This window comes from Cyprinus carpio, chromosome B7, assembly GCF_018340385.1.
Source record: "Cyprinus carpio isolate SPL01 chromosome B7, ASM1834038v1, whole genome shotgun sequence".
Classification (NCBI taxonomy): domain Eukaryota; kingdom Metazoa; phylum Chordata; class Actinopteri; order Cypriniformes; family Cyprinidae; genus Cyprinus; species Cyprinus carpio.
The window spans coordinates 17657659-17681903 of NC_056603.1; the positions used below are offsets into that span (position 1 = coordinate 17657659).

General features: G+C 37.6%; 3 protein-coding genes across 9 annotated transcripts in view; 1 reads left to right on the forward strand and 2 right to left on the reverse strand.

Moving 5' to 3' along the window:
• Positions 1 to 4428, reverse strand: part of rnf111 (ring finger protein 111) — a 38305-nt gene extending 33877 nt beyond the window's left edge. For 3 of the 5 annotated variants that reach the window (XM_042727621.1, XM_042727622.1, XM_042727620.1), the window contains exon 1: positions 3988 to 4427. The gene's annotated coding sequence lies outside the window, so the exon portion shown is untranslated. Of the gene's footprint in view, positions 1 to 3987 lie in introns of all 5 variants that reach the window. The other 2 variants (XM_042727623.1, XM_042727624.1) reach the window with 2 other exon arrangements.
• Positions 4429 to 6264: 1836 nt separating this feature from the next.
• On the forward strand, positions 6265 to 9089 carry ccnb2 (cyclin B2). Its single transcript, XM_042727625.1, has 8 exons — positions 6265 to 6425; positions 6590 to 6706; positions 6797 to 7063; positions 7140 to 7298; positions 7946 to 8182; positions 8282 to 8422; positions 8505 to 8615; positions 8690 to 9089. Exons 1-8 carry the CDS (start codon positions 6408 to 6410, stop codon positions 8798 to 8800), a joined length of 1161 nt encoding a protein of 386 aa, XP_042583559.1. The 5' UTR covers positions 6265 to 6407; the 3' UTR covers positions 8801 to 9089.
• Positions 9090 to 10587: 1498 nt separating this feature from the next.
• The window catches only part of myo1ea (myosin IEa), a 46094-nt gene continuing 32436 nt past the window's right edge, over positions 10588 to 24245 (reverse strand). The window contains exons 14-29 of one of the 3 annotated variants that reach the window (XM_042727627.1): positions 23656 to 23823; positions 22725 to 22810; positions 22033 to 22114; positions 21762 to 21868; positions 20616 to 20714; positions 19877 to 20021; positions 17213 to 17327; positions 15995 to 16164; positions 15682 to 15827; positions 14763 to 14909; positions 13883 to 14040; positions 13695 to 13784; positions 13400 to 13610; positions 13173 to 13203; positions 11932 to 12100; positions 10588 to 11839 (exon numbers count right to left, since the gene is read on the reverse strand). In XM_042727627.1, the coding sequence (XP_042583561.1) occupies positions 11763 to 11839; positions 11932 to 12100; positions 13173 to 13203; positions 13400 to 13610; positions 13695 to 13784; positions 13883 to 14040; positions 14763 to 14909; positions 15682 to 15827; positions 15995 to 16164; positions 17213 to 17327; positions 19877 to 20021; positions 20616 to 20714; positions 21762 to 21868; positions 22033 to 22114; positions 22725 to 22810; positions 23656 to 23823 (2001 nt within the window). In that variant the 3' untranslated portion in view covers positions 10588 to 11762. Of the gene's footprint in view, positions 11840 to 11931; positions 12101 to 13172; positions 13204 to 13398; positions 13614 to 13694; positions 13785 to 13882; positions 14041 to 14762; positions 14910 to 15681; positions 15828 to 15994; positions 16165 to 17212; positions 17328 to 19876; positions 20022 to 20615; positions 20715 to 21761; positions 21869 to 22032; positions 22115 to 22724; positions 22811 to 23655; positions 23824 to 24245 lie in introns of all 3 variants that reach the window. The other 2 variants (XM_042727626.1, XM_042727628.1) reach the window with 2 other exon arrangements.

A 24245-nucleotide genomic window follows, 5' to 3' on the forward strand; every position in this document is an offset into this window, starting at 1 on the left:
AGCATTTCTAATTTTTGTCAAAGTTCAAAACATTTGGTTGTCTGCCATAGCATGATAATAATCTGTGGCTTATCGATATTGGTCCGAGTTCTTTGTATATCTCTACAATGCGACAAGTCAAAGAGAATGTGCGCATAGGAAAACAACCTTTCCTCTGTTTCCAATGCAAAACCTAGGTCTGAATTAATTGTGAAGATTGTTTTAGCAGCCATTTCTGGCCGAGCATGAGTCAGACAGGGTTGTTATCCAGGCAGCGCTTGTTCACGCTGTAATAAAGGAAAGGAAATGGTGACTAAAGAAAGGTCATCTCTAGCACTGTGTAGACAGAAACGAGCAACTGCACACGTTTCAGGAGCGGCTTAATACCTCCTGCAAAAGACTACAACATAAATCTAGCATGCACAGGATAATGGTGCTAGGGGTCATTATTTCCCACCCTCACCTAGTTTTCCATTATTCTTACGATAAACAGCATAGGAAAAGAGCAACCCATATCTCTCACACAATGCGAGGCCTAATAGCAGACAGCTGTTTGTTGTTTTGCATAAAATGGTATTCAATACAGGTGTATATGAAGAGCCCCTCCATCTTGATCCTTATATAATGCCGTTATTTGTGCTGAAGCAACCTAATTAAACCCCTCTCAAATTAGGTTCCCGCTTGCTTGCATAATGGGTATTTATCCATCACTGCCCGTAATGTTCACGATGATTACCAACGTCCACAAAGCCTCTTTCTCCTCTTATTATGAAAATCTAACAATTCAGCCATTTTATTCATTACCTCTTTTATGCTCATCTCACAACCATTTTTCCCTCTTTAATCAAAATCTCGCCATGTTTCCGATCACTCTTCCATTCACCAGAATCCCATTACGCTCCCACATTTCTTCAGTCTTCCCTAATTAACATCTCGGCACCCAGAGTGGCACCATGCCCCAAAAGCCTTACGCTTCACAGCAGCCATGACAAGGCCCAGAGTTCCCTTACCTTTAAATTATGAAAGCAGCCATCTGTTTCACAGGGCATATTCTCTGCTTTTGAGTCATCTTCTCTATCTGGTGGCAAAGAGCCTAAAAGGTAGTTTCCTGTATACAGCAATCTAAAGACGAAGCATTCTAGTGGTTCATATTGCCACAGTTTGAGCGTGCTTTAGGATAGCACGTTGACATAATACACAAATTAGAAACAAAACTCATGAAGAAAGGACTGCCCTGCGAATTGTACCATCTTGTACAATGAAAGGAATAGTTTAGTGAAATCAGACTCTGTTTAACTCTGTATTACGTATACACCAAGTGCTGGTCCCTTACATTTCTAGAATGCGCTATAGGTCCAATCACTGTATAGAAAATAAATATACAAGTAATATAAAATATAAACTGTTGCTGCATCAGAGAGGTAAAAACCAAACAAAGACTTCATAAGAATAAAAACTGTACAAAATGTCTTCCTTCAAAGTAAACAAAGTCAGGTTCCCAGTAACTGCAGTCTAAATGTTTCACTGTAACTATGGTAATACTGTTATTCTATCAAGACCACTAACTTTTATTATGACCCACTATATTGAGCAATATCCAGTTTCACAAAAGCAAACCAAAAGAAACCCTCTCACAACCTTTTAGTATAATCTCAAGAAACTCTGCCTATAATGCTGTAAATTTACAAAAATGGGGAACATTTTGAGAAGCTTTTTTATACAGACAGAAGCCACATTTACATCTTTGCTGTAAATATCACCATTAATGCAACACATGAAAACTATGTGACTGGGTCTCCTTTGCATGACTAGAATTATTTATTCAGTCTTCTTTTAAGTGGCAAAGTATATGATTCTTCATGCCATTTCATAGCATCATTTTCACTGTTCACTCCATCAAGAAACAAGAGCTCAAACTGTGTTTATCAACATCCCTGAGCTAGACTGCTCTCCCAGGCTCCTCTGAGGCTGATCCTGTCAACCTGTGATGTACCACTGTGCCACGCAACAAAGTGCACCACAGCACTTCCATATGAGGCGGTCCCAGAGGGGCCCATTGCGGCAGTGCCTCTTGACGCCAAGGTGGATACAGATTTCAGAAGATAGGGGATTATGAGGGACTGTTTTAATTCCTTCCCCAAGGATTGCTGTGTATATCTATGTTGAGCAGCTCAGCCATCAGCAATAGCAGGACACACAGCCAGAACGTGGGAGAATAACTGTAAATATCACTTCAAATACACCACACAAATTACAGTTCGTGAAATATCAATGTGTTTTCAAAAAATGGCAACAATAATTCAATTTACATCTTAGAGGCCCAAAAGGGATTTTTTTTTTTTTTTTTTTTTTTTGCATTTATTAACAGACTCTCATTTCATGTCAAGGAGAAGGATCACAACTGTGCACTGAGATTTTTTTTCATATGTAAACAAATTAAAAAAATAATTTCAATTAAAAAAACATTAATAAATGTAATCAAACTTCAACGGAATCAATTATTTGAATACAATTCTGAACAGATTGTGTCAAATCTGATGAACAGTTGCTATCAGATACTCGAAAACAATGCACAAAACATCACAATATCACATAATAAGTGCTCCTCAAGAATACATCTTAAATCATCTGATATTACATTATACAGTTCTCAGTGTCTATGAAGTCTAATGTTACAGTAGACTGAGGCAAATTGTTTTTTGTAGCATTTTTTGTGGGGTGTATTCCAGTGAAGGCTATTCAGTTACAAAGATAAATCTGAATACAATAATCAGCAGTTACACTGCCATAAAAATAGATATTGTTATGGAACATAATCCTTAAAAACATCCTTGACAACACACATAAACAGACGATTTGTGGTTCATTTCTGAGTAAAATATGAAGCCAGTGTAATCTTACCGACCAAAACAATTGTAAATATTCAGCTCAAACCAGCTGTTTTATTACATGCTGAACCTCCCTACACAATCCATTTCAACTATTCTACAATTTTATAGAATTAACTAAAACATATAATCCAAATTACTGTGACAGACAGTCTTTCCCCCAATGTTACTGAAGACCATGAGTAAACACACAGAGATCAAGCACAGAAATCAATACATTACCAAGCCTTAAATCACAGTGATTCCTTCACCAGGCATGACGTCTTGTTATGTTGGAGAGCTGAAACACTTATTATTAATACATACAAATTAATCCTTTATAGAGGCAGATGACATTATCTTTTAATGAGCTGTTGAGACAAATGGCATAGTATTTTCATATCTGGATGAAATATGAAAACAACTGCCACTGGGAGCAAAAGAAGTAACACTGCCTCTTATTAGTAAGGGTTTATTTTTCCAAACAGATGATGGAAATTCACCGTGAAAGAGATGATGCTGCGAACAAAAATCTGTGCAGTAGTTTGAGCCATGGTGACATTAATAATCCAGTCTCTTTTATTTCAGACGTCGCTGATTTATGGGAGTCAGCACCACATATGTCATAGTCCCAGAGGGGGCACATTAAAAATGTTATTGGAAATGCAAAGGCTGGAATCTGATCCAGCTGGCTGTTCAAGAAAGCAAGGGCTGCTGACCAATTCCCTCTCAAAAATGGCCAAACGAAACCAGCTTTTCCATTTCCAATCAAATAACAACATCTGGTCCGATAACAACCCCATAAAATCACACCACAAAGACTACGAGGGCTTGATAAACAACAGGAAAGGAAAAGCAGCGATGGCATGTTGATGTTGTCGTTCTCACTTTCTTCGACACATCAGCCGACAGCGCTAGAGATTACAAAACATCCTGAAATAGACATCTAAGATGCATTTAAGCGATGCTGACAGTTGATGTTATGTATCAGTAGCTCTATAGGCCTGGATGTGCTGGGACAAACACACACACACTCTACTGAAACTGCTAGCGGCTGGCTCTTAGCCTCTCCGGATAGTCAAACAATAGCTTCAACCAACTGAAATTTAGCGTTAAAACAACAACAAAGAGCGTCTCTTACCTCTATACACGTCAGGAAACTGTCCCTCTTGGACTTAACCCCCTTTCCAGGGCACAATGTTCGTCGACAGAAGTAAAAAGAGAAACAAAGTATTGGGGAAGCGAGTAAACGTCAGCGGAGGCTTGTGTGAAACTGACAGTCACACAAACCCGAGAGGGAGGGAGAGAGAGAGAAGAGAGGCCCAGCGCTTTAGCCTCCCCGCTAACTGACGGAGATTTCGACGATTGCGCTTTAAATATATGAGGATACGCGCGCGAGTTACAATATCACACGTTAAACGTCACGGCGAGCTAAACGTACGGAGAGGACATTCTATTTAACGGTCATATGTGGCCAGATTTCCCCCGCGTTTGCCCTAGAGTGCGAGTCCCCATTCCTGCCGATCCGCGGCGTCCATTACAGCGCTGCTGTGTGTGTGTGTGTGTGTGTGCGTGCGTGTGAACAGCGCCGCTGCTGCGAGCGAGCGAGGGAGGGTGTGTTTCGACATTTTACGACATTCTCGCATCCTTGACGACTCTCGAGGAGCATAACATTAACTAAAGGCTTGTTGAGATTTAGATCGTGAATAATCCATAAATGATCATAATCGTTGAACAGTGACTCTTGTGAATCTATATACATTTTAGTGCGGTTTGTGAGTCTTGATTGGTGTGAGTTAGTGTTGTGGTAGTTGGTCGCCTTATGCTCTCTAGTGGCAGAATGTGGCAGCGCTCGTGTAACTTTTACATACTGCACACAACCACATAAACGGAAGGTGCTTGCTTGTATTTATGGGTTTGTCGTTATTTAAATATAAGAAAACATTACATTTTCTTAGAAACAACACTACACAGAATTACCCTTTCTGTTAAAAGCAATGTTAACGTTTTTAATAGTGTTTTTGGTCAGGTGATGGTGGTACCGGTTTTTATTTATTTTTAAGGTGATGACACCATTAAAGCCTTGGGAATATATAATTTGTATATAATTTTTCTCCAAAATTTACTATTAACCACTAGGTTAACCACTAATATTGGTATTATTTTTTTTTTACAACACATTATTAATTTATTAGTCTTGGTACATTTTCTGTACATAAATGCAAATTATTAGGTAAGAAAGGTCTACTGTAAGTTATTTAGGTAGACTGAAATTATGTCTATGATAGGCATTAAAACCAACTCTCATTGTTTAAACCCATATAAATGTTTTTCTCTTGCATTTGGCTTTATTTATTTATTTAAACAACAGCCTTGTTAAATGCTGTTGTTATATGCTTGTTGGAATAATTTAATTCACAGCAGACTCCAGAAATAATGTTTACGCATCATTTACATTTTCATTCATGCTGTCAACTGCTTAGTCTGGCTATTTAGGTTCAACCAAAGATTTTTACAGATCAGTGTTTGAAGACAGAAAAGCAGTCACTCACTTTAAAAGGCAGTAAGTAAACGAAAGGCAGAGTCAGAGCATGAAGAGAAATGAACAAGGTTGATTAATTCACTAAAAAGATTTGTTAATTAATGAATCACTATTTAGTTGTACTTTCTCACTCTATCCAGGCATGATTGCTATTGACTCAGTCTTACTTTTATTGCGTTTTATTACATTTGGTTCACAACTTTTGGACTCCAACACTATTTCGAAGATCCCATGACTTTTCCAATTGTTTGTGATTTAATTATATATATATATATATATATATAATTACTAACAGTTTTACCCAATAAAATATTTTCATTATAAAAATGCCCATGGAGTCTTAAGATTTTGTTATTGTACATTACTTTTCTAGGTCTAGAATTCACTCAAAATTAAGCTTATCTGGGTTTTTCCAGACTGAAAAAAGCAGCTTTTGAAATATGAAATAGCTCAGTTTTTAGTTTGAGCTTATTTTAATGCCAGTTTTATCTTAAAATATTTGAAGTCATCTTTTTGAGGCCCCTCAGTGGGCCCTGGACTCCAGCATGAGAACAACTGTTTTATTATATGCTTTATTCAGTAGCAAACAATGGTTTCATATTCACATTGTTTAGTTTTAAAAATGTGTTCAGCCCTTACAAAGCAAAAATCTTTTACCAACAGTGACCATTATCAACACAATACTACCTATATGATTGTTCAACTAATAATTATTAAGGAATCAGTCAAACAACCTTTAAGTTCATCGTCGTGTTCTACAGAGCTGCACGTGAAACCGGAGATGAAGGAAGATTGATAAGCTTGCCTTCCGTTTTCGACCAATCGAAGTCGAGTATTCCCTGAGGCAGTGGCCAATCAGAGAGAGCGGAGCGGTATTTGAATCACCAGCAGGCCTTTGTACTGTACGGTATGTTTTGAGTTGAGTTGGACAAGGAACACGAAGCGAAGCTAAACGGTCCCTTTTTTTAAAAAAATTACGTTTTTATTTAAGCACGAGGTCTGCGATAAGCGTATTCGCCATGGATATTCACGCTTTGGTGAGTATTTGATGCAGAAACATGCTTTTGATTTATCTGATGAGAGACTTGCTGTGTGTAGCGTCGAAACAACGCCACATTCGCTAGCTTACACTGCTAAAACTGTTTTGAAATGGCGTCTTTAAGGTAATTGATTTAGTTTAAAATGTCCTTTTCCCGCACAGCGCAATGCAAACAACCCTGTTTTTATCGGTGGCAAAGGCGGGCCTGTGAACGGTGCAGGGAGGAGGCCCGTGTTTGGCGAACTGTCCAACTTTACCCACAAACCAGTTCAGTCCAAGGTGCGTGTCTTTATGTAACGTTACCACCGTACAACGTGTTCATTTGAACAGCACGTTGCTTCACACTGCTCTTTCCTCTCTCGTTTTCAGAAGGTCCAACCTATGGTACCTGTAATACGAGCCGCCCAGCCAGCTGCTGTGCAAGCCAGACGCGCCCAGGTGCCGCACGAGATCCCGCAGCCTGCCCCAGCGCTGCCCCCGGCTCAGGCTGACGTGAGCATGAAGGAAGAGGAACTGTGCCAAGCCTTTTCCAACACACTCTTTCCAGTCGAGGACATCGATGAAGGGGATGCTGACATGCCACAGCTGTGTCCTGAATACGTGAAGGACATCTATGTGTACCTGCAAAGCCTTGAGGTACCTGACGCTTTTAAAAATGTGACCTCTTCATTTAACCTTCATGCTTCCTACAGCTGCTGTGCTCTTGTTCCAGAGTCAGCAGTCAGTTCGTCCCCGTTATATGCGTGGCTACGATATCAATGGAAGGATGCGTGCTCTCCTGGTTGACTGGCTGATTCAGGTGCACTCAAGATTTCAGCTCCTGCAGGAAACCTTGTACATGACCGTAGCCATCCTCGATCGCTTTCTCCAGGTACAAGTTATTACAAAAGCAGCAGCGCTTTAGATAACCTCAACTAACACTTGGAAAAAAATCTGTATTTTATCTTTAATATTTACTGATACACTATTAAAACCAAGTTGTATCTATTAGTGTTTTAATGGACCAATGTGATTTATTTACTTAAAATTGAAAGATTAAGAGCTTAATGAGTACTAATAACATGTTTTGCTTATTGCTGGTTAATGCATTAGCAAACTAAATGGACGTGTGTTTTTTTTTTAAGTTACTAGTTTTTGTTCATGCAGTTGACTGGGTTCCTAAGCTGTATGTAAAATGCTATATGGATGCAGTATTGGTATAATAATCCTTGTATGATTTCATCACTAGGTTTTTCAGTATAGAAAACCTTATATTGGATGGTATATCTTCCAATTATTTTGAAAGTAGCGTTCTCAAATGTTGTTGGTGTCTAGAATAAGTCTAAAAGCTATGCAGTCAATGAAAAGCTATCAAACAATACTTTTAGCATCTTGGTTTTAATAAAATGCTGCTTTTCAATTTGTTTGGTGTTAATTTGCATGAGGTACAGTACCAAGCTACAATGTAAAAGCAGTTATTTGGTAACTCAACCGTATACAGTTTCTTTAAATGGAAGATGTCTCTTCGTTCCCTTTCAGGTGCAGCCTGTCACCCGTAAGAAGCTCCAGCTAGTGGGTGTTACTGCGATGCTGATTGCTTGTAAATACGAGGAGATGTATGTGCCGATGGTTGGGGACTTTGCCTACATCGCTGACGATGCCTTCACAAAAGCTCAGATCCGAGAGATGGAGATGCTGATTCTCAGTGAGCTGAACTTTGCGCTCGGACGTCCTCTGCCCCTGCACTTTCTGCGGAGGGCTTCAAAGGCTGGGAATGTAGGTTCAGGTTTTATGATCCCTGATGTGGTTTGGCAGATTTGTTAGAGCTTCAGATGTTGAGTCATCCTTGCCTTTTTTTACATCTGCTTTTTTTAGGCTGATGCTGAGAAGCATACACTTGCGAAATATTTCCTTGAACTGACGCTACTTGACTACGACATGGTCCACTTTAACCCTTCAGAGACTGCAGCTGCTGCTCTGTGCCTTTCTCAACTTGTACTTGATGGACAAAAATGGGTAATTGTCTTTAATGTCAGTATTTTCTGTATCTGCTTATATCGGTTTAATTTATCTGTCTTTTTAATTCCTCCTCTTCCAGTCACCAACCCAGCAACACTACTCTTCCTATGATGAGGCCCACCTGAAGCCTATCATGCAGCATATTGCCAAAAATGTGGTTATGGTCAATGAAGGGCTCTCAAAGCATGTGGTAAGCAGTTTCTTGCGGTTGTGCATGGGGATTTGTTCTACTGAGTGCTCTGCTGATGTTGTCCATCTTTGCAGACTGTGAGAAAGAAATACTCCAGCAGTAGGCTCATGAAGATCAGCCTTCTTCCCCAGTTGAAGTCGTCACTTGTGAAGGATCTGGCTGCTCCTCTGCTGTCCAGCTCTTGAGGGCTCTTATGTGGGAATGGACACTAAACCTGCACTTTATTTTGTGTCAGCCATTTTGGGAGATGGACTGCTGCTTTTTAAACTGATGTACATATTCTTGGATTCTGTATAAATAAACATTGTTTCTACTTTTTTATGAAGATTTACATTTTTAATCTGAGGGTTTAAGTTGTTTGGGTATTTTTGTAACTGTTTTATGAACTTGCTGGAGCTGTATTTTATATATTTTGCTTTACCTTGATGGCCAAATTGAAGCTGGAATCAATTAAAATCCAAAGATTTAATACCATTTTCTGACTTGTTTTCATGTTGAACTTGACTGCTCTGATTTGACTTCCTGGATTGCATACGCACGCTCTTAAATATAAATAACTTTATACTTCTCCTAAAGTCCCAAAGTGTCTTGACCTGCTGTCAATGATGTTGCATAATTATAATCATCATAACCAGTTTAATTTTCAAAGTGAAGGGCAAGTTTTAAAGGCATTGGGTGTTAAGGATCCTCAAATGCAAACTGTTTTGTTTCGAGAGTGCAACCATGCATTTGTATTTTACTTTCTTTTATTTTTCATATTTCTCAGTTAATCACTTTATTCCATTTAATCATGTGTATAATTTATGTACTCATTTAATTGATCAGTCTTTATCTTTTTCATTTAGTCTAACAGTTTAAAAGGCTGTTCGTCTTTGTGAATAAAGAGATTAGTGGAAATGTTTATTGGAACTCAAGCTTTTTGGGATGTATAACACTATTTGTTGGATTAGTGTTCGTCAGACTGAGTCAGAGCATTGAAACACACAACTAAGATTATTCAATAAACTGCTCGTTTTATTCCCATCACTTTGTTTCTTGTTCTTCACTGGCATTGCTCAGTCAGCTCCTCAGCTGAAGGATGGTTAATATGATTTTGGGTATTAGACAATTTTGCTGACTAGTTGTTTTGTTGTTGTCTGGTTCTGGATCTTAATTATCTCATTTCTCATTTACTAATAATTCATTATATCTCATTCACAAAACATTAAAGGGATAGTTCACCCAAAAAAGACAATTCTGTCATTACTTACTCACCCTCATGTCGTTCCAAACCCATAAGATGTTCATTCATCTTTGTAACACAAATTAAGATATTTCTATTTAATCTGAGAGCTTTCCAACCCTCCATAAATCAAGGGTCCTACGACGGTCACGGCACAGCGTAATAAGGACATTGTTAATCCATGTGACGTAAGTGGTTCATCTGTAATTTTGTGAAGCTACGAGGATACTTTTTGTGTGCAAAGAAAACAAAAATAATTACTTTAACAATTTTTCTCTTCCGTGTTACTGTCTGCCTCCATTCACAAGAGTACCACAATGCAATAGTTGAATAAAGTCGATATTTTTGTTTTCTTTGCATACAAAAAGTATTCTCGTATAATTATAGTTCAACCACTGATGTCACATGGACTATTTTAATTATGTTCTTAATACTTTTCTGGGCCTTGAACATGGTAGTAATATTGCTGTTTATTGAGAGTCAGAAAGCTCTCAGATTTGATCAAAAAATGAAAGATGAATGAAGGTCTTACGGGTTTGGAATGACATGAGGGTGAGTAATTAATGACAGAAGTTTCATTTTTGGGTGAACTATTCCTTTAAGAATAAAACTGCCATTTCCAATAATTTTCCGTTACTAATATGTATTTTCAAAATACATTCTGAATTAAAATTCTTGAAAGGAATGTTCTTACAAGTCACCATAATTAACTTAATATTAATTAATATAAGGATAATTAAGTACCCAAAATTAAGATGTTGAACACATTTATTGGGTGTCCCCCAAATAAACTTCCAAATGCAAGTAATATTTCCAATGATTAGTCTAATTCACTTTAAATGTATCATATAGGAAAATAAAATGAGCTTAAGATTTACCACATAAAGTTTTGAATTTGTTGTATTAGACCTGGCAACCTTATTGGTAGAAAAGTATACAATCAGACACCAACTGTCACTTTATTCTTAAGAAAATATGGAAACTTTCCACTTTCCCTTTTTTTCCCAAGAATTGCACTTTTGAACATTTTTATGAATTCCTAAGAATTTATCTGGTGAGCCATCTTTTTATGATGCTCATGGATCCAGCCTCTGATTCTTCACTGACTAGCACCTTAGTGAATGTTGGTGTGGATGAGCAGACCAGTACATTTGTACACTGTCATAATGATATAATATTTCGTAACTATACAGTAACAATGTGCTGACTGTGTGGAAATACCACTGTAATTTTACCCAACTGTCTGCATCTTTTGCACAATGATACATTCAGCATTGTTCTGAGTTTATGAACTTCAAAAGCATACAAACCATGGTTTTCAAGAGCCATAGTGCATTTTATACATTTGGGTTTCTGTGAATTACAAGGTGAAAGGCAATAACATATAAAACGGTCCTTAGCAGCAAAACATTCCCCACTAAAACCATTGATCTGGACATGACTTGAAGAAATTGGAAAAAATAAAATAAAATAAAAATCATGAACAGCAAGTGACTCTAAAAGGCAAGCACCTTAATTTACATACAAAACTGATCCATTTCAAAAGCAAAATACAAAAGCCTATTCCCACATAAAATGGCTACTTCATCTCTTCAAGTGAATTAAGATCACCTTAAATATCAATGACAGATGAACAAACCACATCAGAAATAAACTGTAGAAAGCTATAATATAAATACAATAAATAGTTTGATCAGTGCTCACAGGGACAGTTCAGTATTCAGCGCCCTGGAGAAAAGTTTTGTGTCTGACCGGCGTATGCCCGCATGGCCTCAAGTGTCCGTGGGACCAAGCGCAGAGCTTTCGAGGAATTAACCACAGCCACGCCACACCTCGCTCCTTCCTTCATTATCTCAGTTTTCCCTCCGTTTTTGTCCTTCTTTGTCTAACAAGTCTGTGCCCCTCATTAAAGGCTCATTAAGAGGTTAGATCTTAGCCACGTAGTTGTTTGGGAAAAGGCCTTGTTTACCTCTCAGCCTCCCTGTCCACCATCCAGAGGCATCTAGACATAATGGACAGATATCAAAATGACATTAATGACAGATATCAAAAACATTGTATATTATGTAAAGCTAGGATTTTGTACCCTCTCACCTTCCTTAATGATGTCAATAATGTCATCTGCGTTGAAACTTAGCTCATCTGTGTCTTGGGCATCATAGGCATAAAGAGCTTTACACTGAGGCACCTGGGGCTTCGGCTTGGGGGCTGGTTTGGGACGGCCACCTCCTGGAGTGGGCCTGTTTGTAGACTGTCTGTGGGCTGAAAAAAAATCACAGAGGACATTAACTGATGGAGTTACATGTGACATTTCTAACAGTGCAGTGACCACATGAACATGCTTCTACAAGTGAAGGTAGTCAACTAGGCCCCGGAAGCACCATATAGCTGCTGTGAGAGGGTTAGCTGTCTGATTTTGTGGTGTTAGTTCATGTGTTCCCCACTAGGTGGCGACAGATTCACATTTATGATAGTGGCACTGTCGGTCTGAACTAGTCTTCATTTCCAAATAGACTTCATTCAGTTGATCCTCCACCTCAATTTTAAGCCCAGAATTGTTTTTTTTTTCCAGCTGTTGCGAGGAAGGGCCATTTGTTAGCCCTTCAACCTTCATGATGCGTCTGAGTCCACCCGCATCATGACTACAACAGAGAAAATGTTAGAAAATGCCCAACCCAAAGTCCTTAACCTTGTTGAAGTTCAAGGAAAAACCAGTCTCTCATATATATTCACAGTCTATTCAGTAACATACACTACCATTCAAAAGTTTGAGGTCAGTACATTTTTTTAAAAAATTATTTTTAAATACTTTTATTCAGTAAGGATACATTCATTTGATCACAAGTGACATTAAATACTCGCATTGTTACACAGAAATTTTATTTCAAACAAATGCTGCACTTTTATCATGGTTTCCACAAAAGAATATTAAGCTTCAAAATTATTTTCAATAATGATAATAATAATAATACATGAAGAACACCAAATATTTGTCATGTGACACTGAAGACTGGAGTAATGGCCATCACAGGAATATATTACATTTGAAAAAATTTTTTTATTGTTACTGTAAACTGTAATTATATTTCACAATATGCTGTTTTTATTTTATTTTCGATCAAATAAATGCATCATTGGAGAGTGTATTCAAAATATTACCACAGCTAAACTTTTGAACAGTAGTGTAAAACAAACTTTAACGTATAAAATGTGAACAAGACTGAGAGGATGCGATGGGGACTTTGAAGTTGGGCATCTCTGGGGTTGATCTATTGCTATTCAGATGAACCACAACCACTGCCACCTAACAGAAACTACACACATGCTCAGACTCACATTCCTCCATTGTCAGACGGTTGTCGATTTCTGCCATGGTAAAGAGATACATGCATGTTACATTCAAATGCAGATCACTGTTTTGTTTGCATGGATAAAGTCTGGTAGCTGAGCTCCAGTTATGCGTCTAGCAATCAGACAAATGTTTACCTTATCTTTAGTAAAATGTTTGTTTTTAGCTATATAATTTCAAGTGTGTGTGTGTGTATATGCTGTGTGCTCTCACCCTGCGGCCCCTTGGTCTGGTACTCTGAGGAAATCCAGGTTGGTTTGCTGGGGTGCCTGTCTGCCGCCTCTGTCCTTGAGCTGACTGACATTAGTAGGCAAGAACGGACGGGCCGTGTTTTCAGATGTCGGCCTCTGATTGCTGTGATGTTGCGAGTTTCTCTGATTGGCCATGTGATTTGCATTCTTCAGCCCTCCGTTCTGGTGAGCAACTGCTAAGGAACATACAACCCTCAGATCTTCTGAACAAATGCTTATTGACTGAGGTAATGAGAAGATTAGGAAAGGTAATGTACCTGGAGGCCCGGGTGCGACTCGTGTTGGGGTGTGGTGGTGCGTCCTGGACATGTTGGAACGGCTTTGAGTGACGCCCTCCTTAGTAGGACCTGAAGGATTGAATTTGGGTGTATGAGGTCTTGCATGGATGACGAATAACACTGAATTAAATAATATTAGATGACACACAACACGTGTCATCACTCACGTGAGTTTTTGGGCAGACCCGGTCCAATGCTGACCTGCAGCATTTTATTTGAGGGTCGCAACACAGCTACGTCCCCTTGACCTTGGATGAACTGCACCTGTCTGGACCCTCCGGCATTCCAGGGTCCCCATCCTTCTTTCTTCAGTTTCATTTCCAGCCTGCAGGTCCAGTCACAGTCATTCATTAGTGCAGAGTGGCCACAAGAAGTATTTGGACACTTCAGCTATTTGTGACCATGGACTACAAAACCAGTCATAAGGGTTTATATAAGGCTTATACATCATCTGAAAGCTGAATAAATGAGCTTTCCATTGATTTATGTTTTGTTACAATATGATAATATTTGGCTGAGATACAACTATTTGAAAATCTGGAAATCTGAAGGTGCAAAAAAAAAAAAAAAAACAGAAATTTGTCCAAATGAAGTTCTTAGCAACGCATATTAAATAATATTATATTGCATTAAATAATAAAATATAAATTTTGATTTACTGAAAAAATATAATAGTAAAGACACAACTGAAATGAAAACATTTACACTCACAATTCAGTAAGGCTAAATTAAACTGATCAAGAGTAACAGCAAAGGCATTTATAATGTAACAAAAAATGTTCCATAAATGCTGTTCTTTTGAATTTTCCATTCATCAAAGAAATGGGAAAATTCAGCTCTGCCATCTCAGGAATAAAAATAGAAAATTGTTCATTGAAATTGTACTACTTTTTCAAAATACTGCTGTTTTGTCTGCATTTTTGATCAAATACATACAGCCTTGGTAAACAAAAGAGACTTTTTTTTTTCGAAAAACAAAAAATGACTTCAAGAATAAAGTCATGGCTTTGCTATAACTGTAGCTACGTTAAATATATTTCAACCTACATGGTGCTAAATTTGAGAGGTAGTTTTTTCTGTGTTCTCTCTTCGTATCGGCGTGCCAGCAAGCTGATGAACTCTGTCTTGAATACACACTCCAGCAGGCTGTCATACTCCTCCTCGTGCAGGATCATGAAGTCATCCTGCATTGTGCTGTATGGGAGACACAGGTCTTTTCAAGATCTCAAATATGCACATTTGTTCAATCATTCAACATGAGACTGTCTTTTATTACAGGTTACACGTGTTGAGGTGCTTCTGGGGGTTTCCACAGACACACAGGTTGTCGGGTCACAAAAAAAAAAGAAAATGATACGGTGACTGTTGAAGTTTCCATGTCTGGGACACATGCAGAGATGCCCTGCTTCAACCAATAAACTTAAGTCCTTTCTAATGAGTTTTTTACAAGGTGTACTCTCCCTTCCCAGCAACACCTGGTTCACATTATTGACAACCCCCCACTCCAAAACGGGAATATGCAAGGTTGTTGGGGGCTGGTACCTCGTCCTTGGTCCTTCTATGTTAGATCTGTAATCTAGGTTATGTTTCTTTGAGAGAGTTCTGGATGTTTGATCCTTTCCAGCGAATACTTAAAAAAACTATAAATGTTTTAAGAGACCAAAGCTTTGTATATCGCAGACCTCGATTCAACATGTGTTAAGTAACACAGAGCAGATGACGGCTCTAACAACAAGACTGGACCTTTGATGTCTCTACGCCTGTAATTCTGCAGATGGTTATGCAAGGCATTTTGAGACTGCATACAGGCTCTGTTTTACATATGGGAGGGAAGTTGAAGCCCATTTGGCAGCCTCCTTGTGGCTCAATTTTTACAGTTCCTATTTAAATGATTGAAAATGTGCTAAGTTTTGTTGTAGCTTGCCATCGAGTTAAATGAACTGACTGAGCTTGTACGCTGACGTACCTTAGAGAAACAGCCATTATCTTCTCTACGTCAATTTTGCGCTTCAGGACCTCTTTTACCATGCCTTTCTCTGGCCCCTGCTTCACCTTTTCTCTTCCAATCAGGTAGACAGATTTAGGGGTGAGGATCAGGTCTCTCTTGATGGTCTGAACAGATAAAAACACAGTTTTAGACGCTCATGCATACCTATAAAGGTTGCATGTCATCTAGGTGAAATTTGACCTGCTTGCTAAGAAGTCAAAGACTGAATCTTGGTCTCTGAGCCATAGAAGTTGTACTGGGCACAGCTGTGTGCTCATTTTGATAACCTCACCTTAAACCGCCTGTCGAATTTGTTGACTTTGTCCGCAAAATCGATCTTCTCCCTTTTGCCCACAAACTGCCTGAGCTCGGGCCGGTCATCCATACCTATGTAATCACCCACAAAGTTCCTGTTCAAGCTGTGCCTTCTTCTCTCCTTCCTGTTCAGCAGCAGATCAGAGGCTGGAGGAGGATCAAATCAGTGTTCAGTGTTATTTTCAAAGCTTTAGTTCTTAAACCATGTACAAAAGATGAGACCTCAGAAGAGTATGCCTGAAAATAAATCCAGACGTGATGTGTGAGAAAACAAGAAAAATATAAGTGAGTGTCATTTGTAAATCAAATTTTTTGAGCATCCAATTTCCAATCAAGTTGCAATTTTGTAAGTGATATGTTATATAAAATAAAATGTGATGTTATATAAAATATAAAAGCTAGAAAATTAGCAGAATAAATCATTTTATTGCAAAATGATCAAAATATTTAATTTCCATCAAATTTCCAGATCTGAGATGTGGTGGAAATTACATTGTTACAGGAAAAATAAAAAGACAAAAATTCTGTTTGGTTTCATCTACACTTAATCAAAAATACAGTAAAAACTACAATTTAAAATAAATATTTTCTATTTAAATATATTTTAAAATTCAAAAAAATTGAATTTTCAGCAGCCAATTTTCCAGTCTTCAATGTCACATGATCCTTCACAATGTGATGCTCAAGAAACATATTTATTTATTTATTCATTGATTTATTATTTAATAATTATTTGAATGAAGGTCTACTTATACTTTTAATAATAACACTTTGGAAAAGTACTCAAACTTTTAAACAAAGTTCATGTCCACACTAAGGAATCTTTATTAAATAAACATGAAAAATTAAAAAATATAAAATACAAGTGTTTTATTAAAGTGTTTTTATTCTAAAACTGGGCCAAATGGGCACATAGCTGAATAAACACCCAAACATGATCACCCAGACAAGGTGGGAGTAGTTTTGTCTTTTGTGTGTCTATTATTACTTTTAAATATAATGACAATAATTCAGCTGAAAGCAGCAGTTGAGGTCAGACTCCAAAGACATACTGAGAAAACCACTGAATTCCCCTTTTAACTGTGACACATTCTACCATGTTCTACCATCTCATAATGTGTTTGTTTTAGTATGCTGGTGTTTGTATGTAGAATCTTAACCTCATTCAAACAAATCATCTGAGCAGTAAACTCACCCTCCTCTCTCATTTGAACATATTTCTTGCGTGCACAATATTTCCTCCAGGCCGTCTGAATGGTTCTGGCATAACCGTCGAATTTGCGCTCTCTTGTCTCCTCCAGCAGGAAGAGCTGAGAACAGAATATAATGCAGGCTGTTTAAAAGAATCAATAAAAGGGCTCACAAATTCATCAGGTATCAGTTTGAATCAGCCAAATGAATTCTGTGTTGAATTCAGACCGTTTTTGACGTAACGTCTAATAGTTCACATAACAATAGTGAATAGAGCTGTATAACCCTGTCCATTACACTAAAGGTCACTCTTCATTGGAGCTGTATTTATCAGTCCCATTATGACACATAGTGGGTTCGGTCTGTCCTCGTCATACAGCAGTTTCTTTTCTTTTGATTTCAGTTTTCATATTTCTCTTTCTCATTAGGCAGCTGTTCAAAGTGTCTTGTGGTCATCCTATAATGCTTTGAGCACTGTGCAGCTTCACTGTATGTCCTCAGAACACAATGTCACAGCTCTGCTGCACTGTAGACTAAACATCAGATCCTATCATTATCACAAAGGCCTGGCACTGACTCTCTCTCTCTCTCTCTCTCTCTCTCTCTCACACACACACACACACACACACACACACACAAATGGCTGGCACAGGATGAGGAATTATGAGCCAAGACAATGAAATCCTTCTTTGTCTCCCACCCCACACACAAACTAACACACATCCACAAACCTCCCATTGATAAACAGTCTAGTGTTTTGGCAAATAACTGTAATAATCCACTTCGCATCGTGCCTAACAATGCCCCTTAACTATTATAAATTCCACGGCTTCTTGGGGCTTATTGCTTTAATATAAACAACACATTAATACTAATTATACCATTTTGTATGCGATTTGTATGAAAGTAAACACTAAAATAAATAATTTTATATGCCCAAATATATTGTGCATCCCTACTTACAATAATCTGTCCAGCATGTACATCCCGTTCAAAGGTTTGAGGTCAGCATATATACATATTTTGAGAAAATTAAACCCTTTAATACTTAGATTTATTAATAATGCATTAAATTGATCAAAAGTGAATTTTGTGCATTTATAGTGTTACAAAAGATGTCTATTTCAAATAAACACTGTTTTTTTTTAAAACTGTTCATCAAAGAAATGTTTTCAAATGCTAAAAATAAGCTTTGTCATCACAGGAATAAATTATATTTTAAAAATATATTCAAATATAAAACAGCTATGTTTAACAGCAACTTAATATAACAATATTTCACAATACTACAGATTTATTTAAATCAAAATTTTGATCAAATAAAGCCTGGGTGAGGATAAGAAGCTTTTTTTTTATTTCAAAATCATTAAAAAATCTTACCGACCCCAAAACCTTTAAACAGTAATGTATGAAGTAATAATGTATATCAAAATAAGGACCACAATGCAAATAAGGAGTTTTTCTGTGCTAAAATCTGGCCTAGACATTTTTTGACAGTGTTGGTGAGATTTATCCTATCAGACCGTTAGATGTCTCATGCAAACACTCTAAGACTCCATCAGCTCTCAGAAGGATCAAAGAGTTCATTTTGGCAAAGCGACTACTACATGCATGCACTCTCTCTCTCTCTCTCTCTCTCTCTCTCTCTCTCTCTCTCTCTCTCTCTCTCTCTCTCTCTCTCTCTCACTAAAGTAATTCTTGTAGTCATTAACTAATTACTCTGTGTCAGCACCTTATCTCACAAGGAGTTTTGTTTTGAGAGGCTGGCCAGCTCAAATCTGGGCTCTCCCATATTTAATATTACACACACACACACACACACATAGAAGATATATGCTAAAGTCACACATCTCTAGATAATCTGCTGCATTCATGCCGAGCCACAGAGCCTTATTCTGTGGGTCTATGTATACGTGTGTACATCTAAATGTCAACAGTGAGATCACAGCACATCCACAAGCAGTGCTTTCATAAGCAATCAAAAAAAAAAAAAAAAAAAGTGCAGTGGAAAAAAAAAGCAAAGCTGTCTTGGACATAACAGAGGCAGCTTCACCACAGCACTGCAGTTGTGTATCAGATCCAGAGTAATGTTGACCTAACAGTGCTGACGTGGGACCAGCCCACTATTCATCACCACTATGAGCTGAGCTGATGTCTGCGAGATAAAGGCTGACTTTTACACTTCACCACTCTCCTGCCATTACAGTACAACTGAAATGTTAAATCTAGACCAAAGCAAGAAGCAATATTCTACATGCTGCCGTTTTCCCCAGCTGTTCCTGGTGTATCTTGTTGTACACCACTCTTTAATAATTTTTTTTTAAATGTTTATCTGAATGAATTTTATAGAGCAGTCTGAAAGTATATGAGCACTGATGCATTTTAAAATTTTATATATATATATATAACACAATATATAAAAAAAATTAAATTAAAAAAGGGCGCAGAAGGTTCATATTCTAACGTTTGGTGAATTTTGTCAAGTGAAGTCTTAATGTGAAAAGACGTTTGACTAACTGAGGAGCAAAATGTAAAATACTGACTCTTCAAAATGTAGCAGATGTTTTATTTTAAATGTACTACTATTTGTTAAGATAACTTTACATTTATTAAAACAGACTTGGTATCATATTTTGTTGCTGAAAAGATTTCAATTGAAGTTTCTTACCGACTCAGGAGCTTTGATGAAGATTTTGGTATGTCCGAGCTGATACTGGTCTTGGTCCATGTTTACAGAGCGCAGGAGATGCAGCACACCCTGCTTCTCATCCCCACGCCACGTGGGCCAAGACTCCTTCGTCAAAATGGCATACTGAGAGAGATCATCATTTGGAAAATGATATCATATATTTGAGTAAAGTGTGCATTTTTCATTCATGTAACAGTACAAAGTGCTTAGCTGAAAGTCTTCTGAAGTGGAGTCCTGTGTAAATAAACTGTATGAAGTGTGTGTGCGCAAGATAAACACTGGCAGGGTGGAGTAAAAAAAGTAACTTTTAATATTAACACACCAAAGGATGATTCAGGTTTTTACTTTTATGTAGAAACTTAATAACCCAAATGAAGCATGCAAAATAATTGGTGTCATAATGGAAGAATTACACACTTAAACTAACACAATGACGTTTGTTCAGCGCACATTGATATGAAGAATGCACAAAGGAAACTGAACAACTATTGGCCCACAACAAAAGATGAACCAAAATTCATCAACATGAAAGTGCCATAACGTACACTTGCAACTCTCTCTTCCTTCTCTTTCTGAAGCTGTTTCTTATGAAAGTGTGGTGCCTTCTCACTGGATGATGAAATTGTACTGCCAGATGTGACCATGTGCACTCATTTCATGATGTTCTATGAAGAGCTTCTTATCAGTTTTTTTAGGATGAATTTGAAACTGTCTTTACCTGTTCAAAAACTTGCGGAAGATTCTTCTGTAGGCATAGCCGGCACGCCTCACTCTAATATTCTCCTTCAGACCCAGATACTCCACCTGGTGCTTCACTCTAGAGAGAGAGAGACAGATTGAATGGAAGGAAGCAAGGAAGGAAGGAAGGAAGGTTAATATTTACAGCAACAACTCAGAAAGCCCCTTTACAGGAATTCTTCTCAGCCTTTTGCAATTTTATAAACAAATAAGGCATTTCTGGTAGTTTCTCCATCAGTCTTTCCAAAATAAATGACTAAATAAATGCAAATCTTTTGGACACACATCCTGAGAATGAAATTGAATGCTAATTATGCTGCCTAACATGAACCATGCTCACAAACCCTCATAACAGGAAGACCATTAGAGTCTCAACAATACATGCACCGGATAAGAACATTTCATTCCATGTTTCATTCCAAAAACACTGTGGTAAAAGAGGAAAAAGGCAGGAAAAGTAAGCAAACAAACAAAAAAAGGTGAAACAACTGTCGGGACAAAGGACACCCAAGCTGAGAAATAAAATTAGAATCCTTTTATTGCTACTTTCCTGCTTTCTAGTTTTCCATTTTGATTTACACTACACTTCAAAAATGTAGCATTTTAGCATTTTTTTAAAAAGAAATTAATACTTTAATTCATCAAGGATACATTAAATTGATCAAAAACAGCGAATACATTTACAATGTTGCAAAAGACTTCTTTTTTTTCAAATAACTGCTGTTCTTTTGAAATTTCTATTCATCAAAGAATTTAGAAAAAAAAAACGGTTTACACAAAAATGTTAAGCAGCAAATAACTATAAATGATTCTCAAGCATCACTTTAGCGAGCTTGAATGATTTTTGAAGAATCGTGTGACAATGGAGACTAGAGTAATGCTTAGATTTTTCTCTGCGATTTTTCCCGGAAATGTCCAAACTTATGAAAGACAAGCTCAGATGCCGCATTAAAGGCAGAAGCTACTATTTTGCTCTCAAAGCATTGATTTTTCTTTGCTTTAACATTAATAATGGCCACTTTCACAAAATGTATTACTTTAATAATAATAATAATGCTAATCAATAGTCCCATTAATAATGTTCAGGAAGGAAGAATTCATCTTTGCCATGACCGTGGACTCTCACCTGCTCTCCTCCCAGTCTTTAGGTTTCTTGGTCTCATTGGGTTTGATACAGCGGATGTAGTGAGGTGTACATTTCATCAGGGTGCTCACCAGATCGTTGGCTTGTTTCTGTCATTGCAAAGAGAAAGAGGGTGTGAAAGAGCTAAAACACCTTACAGAGTAACACACACACAGTCTACACAGATAGCCAGACAACCGGAATATGTGAAAAGTGGTTATCAGTATAGTTCAGAGGTTCAAAGACCTGCAAAGAACCTGCAACCTCAACTCACCTTGATTTTACTCCCTGCAGTAGTGGGTCTGCCTTTTTTCTCAGCATTGAGGTTTTCTGGGAACAGGGCACGGATGAAAGGTCTAATAAAATAATCAAACCAGAAAGGAATGATTTGGGGGTTGGCAGAAAGAGAGAAGAATACAGCAGAAGAAATACAGAGTTTAACAGACATGAATGTTTTAAATCGTGTCTCTCTGCTGCAGACCAGGGTCACTTGAATTCGTCTGTGCAGATAGACAAGAAGCCCTGCTTCGTCAGTAAATTCAAGATTTCTCTTTCTTCTGTTCTGTGTATAGGGCCTGCTGGCTGGTGCAAAGGAAGTTCCTCTGCGAACTCTGTGTGTGTGTGCATTACACCACGTGTCTGAGTGCAGTCTGAAAGCAGACCCCCAGAAGGCTTCACAAAGGGCTGTGGGAGGAGACGGCTTGCACAGATGGCTATTGGGCCCCAAAAGAGGCCCAGGAGCACATAAGAGCGACAGGCACATTCTACAAGTCCTACTCCCTTGAGAGACAGAGAGGAAACAATGATAATCTCCTGCACACTTCTATTGTAGGCCCTTCAGCTGGCCTGATTATATCCATGATTTACATATATTAAGATCTTCAAGCGCTCTGAGAGTCTGTTACAAGCAGCTGTTGGATAAGATCACAGACTGGCTGATTTTTAGGATGGAGGAGTGACACTTACATTTCACTGCTCTGCATTAGCTCGATCAGGTCAGTGAACAGCACATCCCTGTTCCTCTCACAGAAACCCTCTGCATCATAAGACACCTGGAGAGATGATTAACAGATCAGTTAAACAGTAGTGTGTTCTGGACAGGGTTAGAAACACAAGTCATTCTTTGAGCCACAGTTGAGCCAATAGATGCTCAGATCAATGTCAGCTCAACCAACCAATTACTTACATTTACATACTTGCAGTTTTGTAGATATATATAAGAGGGAAAGTAGAGGGTATTTAAACTTCATAAATAACTGACTAAATAAATATTCTAGGAGTGATATTTTATTTTGATCTGGACCTTGCTTTTATATTTATTATAATTATTTATTCTTTACAGTTATTTTATTTCAAAATATGTATCCAACAAATGCATTCATATTTTTTACAAATCATTTGGAGACAAAATCTTGTAATTTTATTGATTATTATTATTATTTCCTTTTAATTTTCTCTTCCATTTTGTATCATTTTTTGGTAAGGGTTTTATTTGGGTTCTTTTGGCTTTTTATTGTTTTTACCCATTTTTAAAATGTATTTATTTATTTATTTACTTGCATATTTGCAGTAAATGCTAGAAGACACAGATATATGTTTTTTTTTAAATCATGGGTTTTCCGTTGTCTGTAGCTAACATGCTTATTTTAAATCTAACGGTGCAGGATGTGGACGGGCTCCCCCTGCCTCCCCTCAGAGCATGCCTCATTGAACACGGGGTATGTGGATGGTGCCACACATACTGAACTACCTCAAGACAACAAAGTGTAAATGAGAGACTGAGAGAGAAAAAAAGTAGAAGATAATTTGGTGAGAAAAAAGTTAAAGTAAATGATTTAACAACACTGCAGAGGAGTGCGGGGAGGTGGGTTAAGAGATGCCTTCTCAGCGTAAATACCTTGCCAGCGTAATGGTGAATGATGAAGCCCTGGTTCCAGCTGTTAAAGTGCTCGTGATTGTTGATCTGCATTCGGAGCTTCTGCAGCATCGTTTGATCTGCTCCCTCACCCTTCGCATGCATAGTGGCACACACATCGTCCAGTATACTCATGATGCCTGGAGGATTCTGGGAAAGGAAACAAAATGAATGTGAGATTCATTCATATTGTAAAATGCATTCCTATTTTTCGAATTCATTTGTACGATTCTTGTTAAGGAAACAAAATGAATGTGAGATTCATTCATATTGTAAAATGCATTCATATATATATATATATATATATATATATATATATATAAAGAATTTTTTGGTTAGAGTTTAATTTTGGCTCTTGTTGATTGTTACTGTTTGTACCCGTCTTATTCCTTTATTTATTCACTTTATGAATTTCTTTATTTATTCTTCCATTCAAGCTTCTTGATCTGTATTTTAAGTATGAAAGTTGGCATAAAAATAAAATCTTTAGTAGTCGTAGTAATAATAGTAGTACACACATTATAGTTTTAAATAAGGTATATCATGTTGCATACCAGGACATCTACTTTTAA

Coding starts and splice junctions, on each gene's coding strand:
- ccnb2 (XM_042727625.1), top strand. Junction 7,299..7,945: donor TCCTCGATCGCTTTCTCCAG/GTACAAGTTATT, acceptor GTTCCCTTTCAG/GTGCAGCCTGTCACCCGTAA. Junction 8,616..8,689: donor AAGGGCTCTCAAAGCATGTG/GTAAGCAGTTTC, acceptor CCATCTTTGCAG/ACTGTGAGAAAGAAATACTC.